This window comes from Aptenodytes forsteri, unplaced genomic scaffold (genome assembly GCF_000699145.1).
Source record: "Aptenodytes forsteri isolate BGI_AS27 unplaced genomic scaffold, ASM69914v1 Scaffold6, whole genome shotgun sequence".
Classification (NCBI taxonomy): Eukaryota; Metazoa; Chordata; class Aves; order Sphenisciformes; family Spheniscidae; genus Aptenodytes; species Aptenodytes forsteri.
The window spans coordinates 1,811,275-1,819,610 of record NW_008795709.1 but is presented as its reverse complement, the minus strand read 5'-3'; the positions used below and the strand labels follow the sequence as shown (position 1 = coordinate 1,819,610).

Sequence of the window (8,336 nt, the reverse complement as noted above, 5' to 3'; positions counted from 1 at the left end):
GACGTCATGCTCAGTACATAAACTGGGGAAAGCCGGCCGGGGGGGGCGCTGCTCGGGTACTGGCGGGGCATTGGTCGGTGGGTGGTGAGCAATTGCATCGGGCATCACTTGCTTTGTGTATTCTTTTATCATTATTATTACTATTTTACTTTATTTCAATTATTAAACTGTTCTTATCTCAACCCACAAGTTTTCTCACTTTTCCTCTTCTGATTCTCTCCCCCATCCCACAGGGGCGGGGGGAGAGTAAGCGAGCAGCTGTGTGGTGTTCAGTTGCTGGCTGAGGTTAAACTACGACAGGCTGGCAGTGCCTTGAAATGGAAGCTGGGGGTGTCTAGGGTGCTCTGAAACTCCAGGTGCTTCAAGATAACTACCTTAAGTGCAGAAAGGTCAAAAATGTTCGTTCTAATTAAGAATACTTCAAAACAGAAATATTCTTTCTTACAACACTGTACTGGCTTGAATTAAGAACCTCAACAGATTCTGTACAGACCTGCAGGCTTCCCCACGTCTTATTTTTTGCCATCTTTCATAAAGTTCACTTGCAAGCTCAGAATCCACATCCCAGGCAGAACGGTCCAGAGAGAGACTCTTCTGCCAAAGCAGATTTGCTAAAACGATAACAGATTTTTCATATTTTACAGAGATAACATTTGCTCCTTCCATCAATCTACTTCTGAACACGAGTAATCAGTATTTGCAAAGGGTCCTGACACAAAAATAAAAAAGGCAACCCACTTTTTTCACTTCAAAGCAAGCACATGTGAGGGTATATATATTATTGTCCATATCTGATTTGCTTAAAGAAATACATCTGCAAAACCACAGTAATTCTACATGCAAACAAGAGTATGGGTATTGCACAGGCTTTGTATGCGCTAGTAAGCTCTTTCTTACTGTTGCTACTTCTAATGGATGCCATTGAAAAGTCATTATGTTATCAGTAGTCTTTAAACAGAACTCTCCACTGATGCCAATAAAGTATCAAGATCATATACTATTCTCTACACAGTGGTACAAAATTATAATATCGCAGCACAGCAGGGAGCAAAACAAATCCCACAGTTTGGCAGAAATGGTGTTTTCATTTTAGCTTCTCTTTTCAAGGTGCTGATAATTTTCTCAAATTCTTCTTAAGATAAAATTGCAAGACTTTACATCAGTCTAAAGATTAATGCCTTTTAAAAAGTTAGACTCATATTGGTTCAAGCATTTTCACATAGCAGAAAGGAGTTAGGAAAGCAAATTTCTTTTGAAAGAAAACAAAAATGGCTTATTTTGAAAGTACATGTACTTTATTTTACAATCCTTAGTGTTTAAAGTAACCAGCTGAGATTGATGATGACTGGAATAATCCAGCTATATGTTCTTTAGGTCAGTATTTTCAGGCTTGTGCATTAGACTTCTCTATTTAACAAGTACTAGTATCCTAAATTACAAGGCAGAATACCTGCATATAAAGATCTGATTACGTGTATTATTAGAATGGAAAGAAAGTAAGCAACGAGGACTTACTTGTATCAGCAATATTCCTTTATATAGATTAAAAAACAAACAAACAAAAAAAGAAAACCAAAAACCAAACACTTGCTTCTAAAATATGTAGCCAAGTGTGCATATGTATCAGTAATTCTTCAAGCCACGTGTTTCCATACGTCACCTCAATTCTCCTTTTTACAGTTGACTGGCTACTACTGCCTTCTTCGTATCCTCATACGAATGTACATTTTAGGAAAGTACCATCTTGAAAACACATTCAGGAGAGCACTCACTTAAGCATTTAAAGCCTATGGTACCCAGCTGCCTACTGAAATTCCTTACTGAGCGGAGATTAAAAAAACCACTATTCTGAATCAGCTTCCATCAGACTCAACATTCTTCAGGCAGTATCATGTCCATGTAATACCTAACACCGCATTTTGGTAAATGCCAGCCAGGTACTTAAACCAGCTCCCAGCATTACAGTATCTGGAGTTAGATTCCTCAGTTCCAGAAAGAATGAGACCCCTTCTTTCTGTTTCACATGATACAGCATTAAGGATGCTGATTTATAAGCCTGATAAATGATCTTTTGCAGAAATCTATGAAATTATTGCTGTGAGAAACAGATAAAGAGAAGGCCTTCAAATTTAACTCTGGCTAAAGGCAGGATATTGGTCAACATTTGTTTTTTGTTTTTCATCAAAGACTTCCAAGGATCTGGACCCAGGTTCTGCACATTTTCTAATCACTTTGAGCTAGCTGACAGCTTTATCATTCTACCTCGACATCTCCGGAGAACGTGTGTATGAAGAAAGCAAGGAGCAGTACACCACCAATGAGAACTTCTAGGAGAGTCTTAAATATTAAGTTCAAAAAAATATTGCAAGACAGAACAATAGCGTAGCACATGCTATGGCATTAGAGGTCTGAAATACTGCACAGTGTACTCAGTACAGGTTACTCAAAGGCACTGATATACTCCCAGAAAAGTGGACGTTTTTAAAAGACATAAAACTACGTACTTCTATGAACAATCTCAATATTCTCATTAGAAGTCCTGCTACATAAAATGGATTTTCTACAATAAAACTACCATCAGATGCCTGAAAAAAACTAAGACAAGCCTACCTGAATCAGACTTTCCCAAGTAACACTGAATATCACAATGGGCAATGGCTTCAAAATGAAGATCTCCCTGCTGGAAAAACAAAACAAAAACTACAACTGACCATATGACAAAACAACAGGACAAATTCCAGTTTCTCAGTGCATAATTTGGACGAGTCAAAGAAGAGAATTAAGGTTGCCTAGAGAACTGTAATTCCACTGCTGTTTAACTCTGGGGGCTTAACTTCTCAAGCTACAGAATGGTTTCACAGAGTGGTCTGGTACTGAGTTTTTCCTTCAGGACTAAGGGACAGATTTCTGACCTAAGAAAGAGGCTGCTGCAGCTTGGTTTGTAGTGTATAATAATCATTCAACACAACTGAATACGATACCTTGGACACAGTCGAATATATCTGCAGAGGTATTTCAAACATTACTCCCACATTTGTGGCCAAACAAATGCTAGAAAGCACATTTGTTACAGTGTCTTTCACACTGAGCTTCAAAGAAAATACATTCCAGCAGCCTGGAGGTAGAGTCAAAGGTTCGGCAAAGTTCAGAATCTAGAAAGAATCAAACAACAACTGAATTAAAATTGGTACAGTATTTTTGGTGCAAGCAGTACCTTGAAGAATGTAAACTTTCTCTTCTTTCGTGTTTTTGCTGTTATTACACACACATATGTGCCCATAACTGATCCATACAGTGCACATATGTAAATCTCCTATCTAAATATACGAAGAGCCAATTAGATGCCTACATCATGTGCGTATTCATAAACCAGATTTGTCTGGTTTGAATCAAGCAATTGCACGAGTAAATTATTGGCTTCGCCTTCTAAACTTCAAAGCTCATCTATGTACTGAAGACTTCCATTACAGCCTATGAAGAAATGCCGAATCCTATAGAGCACAAACAACACATGCAACAGCTCTGAGAACAGAGCAACGGTCTGTAATTTGATGCATCTGTAGATGCAACTCAAATGAAAGAACAGTTGCTAATATAACAATACAAAAACAAGCTGGACAGTGAATAATGCCTATTGAGAGAGTAAGCTCTTCAGGACCTAACAGTTACAGGCATACATATACCTTTATTTTTGACTGATTTCAACCAGCTCTGAGAACACCGAGTTCTTCAAAGAATCTATTTTGTATGTCAAAGGACCGTATACTTAAATCAAGGACAAAACACTGCATGAAGCAGAAGTAAAGCTTACCTTTAAAATGTTCTTCGTTTCTCTGGCTATGAAAACTTCATTCAGTTCAATGCTGAAGTCAAAATTGTTTGTAAACCATATGGACCAAAATCCTGAAGTATTATGATGTGGTTCTATATGAAACAAAGCTGCAGAAGGATCTACGTCAAAATACCTGTAAGTAAATACAGAAGAAAAATAAATACATCTGCAATTGTCCTTGAGCACGCATAAGCGGTCCACACAAGAGAAGATAATTGTAGTATTCTTGCATAATGAGGCTCTTTTAAGGTTTTAAGGAGAAAGAACAAAATTATTTCCTTTGGAATACTTACATATAATATCAAAGTAAAAATTGACAAGAACAGTGCAAAAGAGGTAGGCAGGTAATCACTCTACCCTCTTGCTATGTTATAGCACAACATTGCCTACTGCTTTGTGATATGGTAGTTTGGATGAAATTGGCAAAAGACGACTGAAGAAAAGACTTCACATTTTTTCCTATAACTACCCTGCTTCTGCGTAGGATTAACAAGGATGGTGGAAATTTTATCACAGACTCTAAGCAATGTTTATATGATATGAGCTGCTAAGGCATATCTTTTTACTGGCTCCTGAAATTCTCCCTGGATAAAATACAGAACTATTGCTTGAAATGTCACAGGTCTGTTTTGGCAAGTGACACAGCAACAACAGGAAGAAGCCTCTTCACTGTCCTTGGAATCGTTCAGTGACAAAGCAAGCTAACCTCATCTCTTAAAGTAGGGTACAATATTCTTCTCATAATATCAGTGACCATTAACAAACAAAAATCCACTGTCAACCTACCCTTCCATCACAGGACAGGAAAGACAGGCTTTTAGTGTTGCAGTGCCTTCCAATAGATTATTCCTCTTGTTGTCAGCGTAAGGACTTTCACTGTCACAGGATGCAGCTGGGCAAAGAATAGACATAGAGGAGAATACAACATCAGCCATAACGAAAGCACATCCACAATGATCTTCATGTGAGGACTTGGAAGAACACTACAAAGGGGAACGTTTGCTGGTCCAATTCTCACACAGGTGAGCAAAGCATCTAATTGCTTATGTCCTAATTTTCAGAGGTTCCAAACCTTGCTTTAAGAAGAATTTATGAATGTTACACACTTTCAAAAAACGCATGTACAACAAGGCTGCGAAGAGCAACCTGACCAATTTTAACCATGTGTCACTGGCACAGCATTCTTACTTATCAGTGCATGCTGCCTCCTTTTAATAAATGAAAAACTGTTCCGAAAAAAAGAATCACTTAACATGTAGTCCCTTCTTTCTTCTTATTTGTCCTTTTTTGCTAGGAAAAACAAGTCCCAATGTCATTATGAAAGCAGCCTGTTTCATAAATGTTTAAAGTCTATGCACTGCAGTCTAGTGGTCAGAATAGGAAACAGGCTGGAGTCAGGAATGCTTAAATGTTAATCTTTGCTCTTCCACAAACATGCCTGGTCTCAGGCAAGCCTCTTCAATGATCCTGCCAAGAAATGTCATAGAAAATGACCACCCAAGCACAATAGCCTTTTAGAAAATATACTGGAAACAGAAAAATAACCACAAATTATAAAAGGATGTTGAAAAAGCATATTCAATAATTATGCTTATTGTAAAATCAGCTAACATTTTAGCAAATGTTTTCTTCCCCTTTTTGAAATATGTATAGCTTAGAGCCTTCGACTGGCATAAGAGGAAGCATATATACACAAAAATGGTGGAAACAATTAGCAGAAAGAATTCATCCTCCTTCTCAAAAAAGTCCAGACAAGTTGATTTTGAGATCTTTCAGGGTCTCTATCTGCTGAAAAAAGCTACCCTTTTATAATCAAATCCTGTTTAATCATATTATCTATAAGTATACATATCCTGTACCTTTACAAGAAATCGAAGCAACTTTTGTAAAGTTAGTAGATGATGAAGATAGCAGTACTGGCTCGAACTCCACAGGTGATGTGTCTTTTTGTGACAACTGCCATATTTCCTGCATGAAGACAAGACACAATGATCCCTGTAACAGTACTACCATTATTATTGCAGCTCCTGTATTGGTGTATCTTCTTGTCAAATTTGCAAGCCAGTATCTGCCATTTTTCTCACATCTTCTAAATCAACCCATGGATTTTTATTCAAGTTAACAGATCTTATGCCTTAAAAAAAAAATCCGTCACTGAACTACAACTTGTCATCTAAAAGATGTATTAGATGTTTGGGCACATTTTAAAAATATAGAAGCATGGCATTTGCCACCAGCAAAATCAATCTGCTATTAGAGAGTAAGTCAGTGGGCTAATTAATTCCCCAATCAAATTCAACACCCTAAAATATGACTTCCTGAAACCCATGATTACCTGTATATGCACAAGGCTGTTCCCAGAATGCATGACGTACACATCTACTGAGGAATCACCTGTCCAAAAGAATGAACACTGAGGTAAGTTCACCAAGGATGGAAGCACTTTTGCTTTGTCAGATACTCATATGAGAAGCAATCCCGATTAAAATTTAAAAATCTTTGTGCAACAGCTACCCTTGTAAAAAAGAGGAACTATCCACATCTTGAGCTGGCAATCGTTTCATAAAGGAGTAAAAATCCACTCAACAAGATTTTTGGCCACAAACATGAAGGCAAGCATCAACAGGGAATCTTCCTTCATTATCTCCTAAATCCAAGATGGAGCACAACTCCTGCCTTTCCTACAGACAGGGAGACAGGAGGCACAGCTGAAGGAAAGAAGTATGGCTAACGCTGATGCAACTTTCTAAGACTAAGGGCCAACCTATCAATAGCAAGAGAGAGTCCAGTAAAAGCTGTTCTGTATACGCACACAGCTACGCAAGATCCTGGCTTGCCTGCTTTGAACAGCAAGCATTCTCAGGAGACAATGCAAAGCTGGATTTGGTGCTTAACACCTCCTGGGCTTAAAATAGGAATGAACCTATCACCTGCTAGGGTAGTAACCTATTGACTAGAGCAACAGGAGATGGGTATAACCGATAAGGGCTATGGGTATACCACCGATAAGGTGGTACAGCTATACTGGGTAACCACCCTTCATCACTGACAAAGCTATGTTCCCGTCCACAGGACACTACGAAGGTATAGAGGACCAAAAGAAGAGCAGCAGGACAGAACAAGAGATGACTATTATACCAGGGTGGTCATCACACTTCCATGAAGGAATATGACCTGAGTTCTTGCCCTTGCTTACACTTGAATTACATCAGTATATGCAGGCTGACATAAAAGGACATTCTCCCACTTCACCAGGCACAATTTCTAACACTGAGTGTGCTTTGCTCAGCTGCTTGAAAGCAAGACTATGTGTGCCAGCTTCCAAAAGAGGGTTCAAGATGTTGATTCTGAGTGAGCAGATGCTCCACATACCCACAGCTGTTTAAAGCACATACTCCTCTTCAACCTTTCCAGCTGGCTAGTTCCCCTGTGCAGACCTTGCCTACCTGCTGTCCCACTCTAGGTGCTAACACGTGCCATACGCCAAGACTAACACAGCACCATAGTCCCTTTTGTTAGATCTTTCCCTCAAGACCACGTCTCTCATTTAATTATACAAACGGAAGGCAAACAAGCATTGCTGTTTGATATGGTAAAGCCACCACCGGTACTGATGAAGCAAGACATGGAACTTCCCACCGACAGCAAGTCCAAAGGACTTACATGACCAACCTCTAACACAGTGAGGACTTATAATTGCATTATATTTAATAGAAAACAGCCTTAAAAGCATACTTCTAGTACTTTAACAATCGAGAGTGTTAACAGTGAGCACCCTTGACACGACAGATGTGAACAATTCTCTACCAGCATCAGAATAAACGTATAAACTCAACATAACAAAGCACCGGCATCTCACCGGCAGGGAAACTAGGTTTACGGGGGGTATTTCAGTTTCAGCTCTGTGTAAACATCACATCACAGAACAGGCATGGGGGAAACAGCATGTATTGTTTTGTGACTAGATCTTGAACGGAACTTCTCAAAAGACAAAAAGATCATGTTCTTTTTTTACTAGTGTCTTAAAAGGTATTATTTTAATCTGGATTCTTAAGCAGTTCCTCCTTCTTCAATCAGAAAGTAAAACTGGCAGAAATGTCTAAAAAAAAGCTATTCAAACAGACTGCAAAGCTCTGTAAATAATTTAAAATCCCCTGGATTTAGAGGATTTGTTCACCCAATAAATGTAGCATAAAGAAACTGCAAGGAGTTGATTGTTTTGCCTGTGGAATTCAGGTGCGCACATCTGTATTACCTCATTACCCTACTTTCCACAACAGCCACTATCCCCAGTACTGTACAAACCATTCTGCCTTCATAGTCCTATTATGGTGAATTTAATTAATGGGAAACCAGAAATGCAGTTGTAGAAATCAAAGGACCGTGACATCTCTCCATACTATTTAAGCAGATGCATAAGCATGGGGGACTAAAGAACGAAACAGATGTAGTTTACAACTTTACGATCGTTACCTTTATAAAGAGGACTGCGATTACAGTAACT

General features: G+C 38.7%; 1 protein-coding gene across 1 annotated transcript in view; it reads right to left on the bottom strand.

Annotated features, from left to right (window-relative positions):
* The window catches only part of KIAA0922 (KIAA0922 ortholog), a 76,550-nt gene that overhangs the window by 26,947 nt on the left and 41,267 nt on the right, over positions 1-8,336 (bottom strand). Inside the window, exons 8-14 of the mRNA XM_009283316.1 lie at positions 6,168-6,226; positions 5,692-5,800; positions 4,619-4,724; positions 3,812-3,965; positions 2,982-3,152; positions 2,611-2,680; positions 494-611 (exon numbers count right to left, since the gene is read on the bottom strand). Of these exons, the coding sequence (XP_009281591.1) occupies positions 494-611; positions 2,611-2,680; positions 2,982-3,152; positions 3,812-3,965; positions 4,619-4,724; positions 5,692-5,800; positions 6,168-6,226 (787 nt within the window). The remainder of the gene's footprint in view (positions 1-493; positions 612-2,610; positions 2,681-2,981; positions 3,153-3,811; positions 3,966-4,618; positions 4,725-5,691; positions 5,801-6,167; positions 6,227-8,336) is intronic.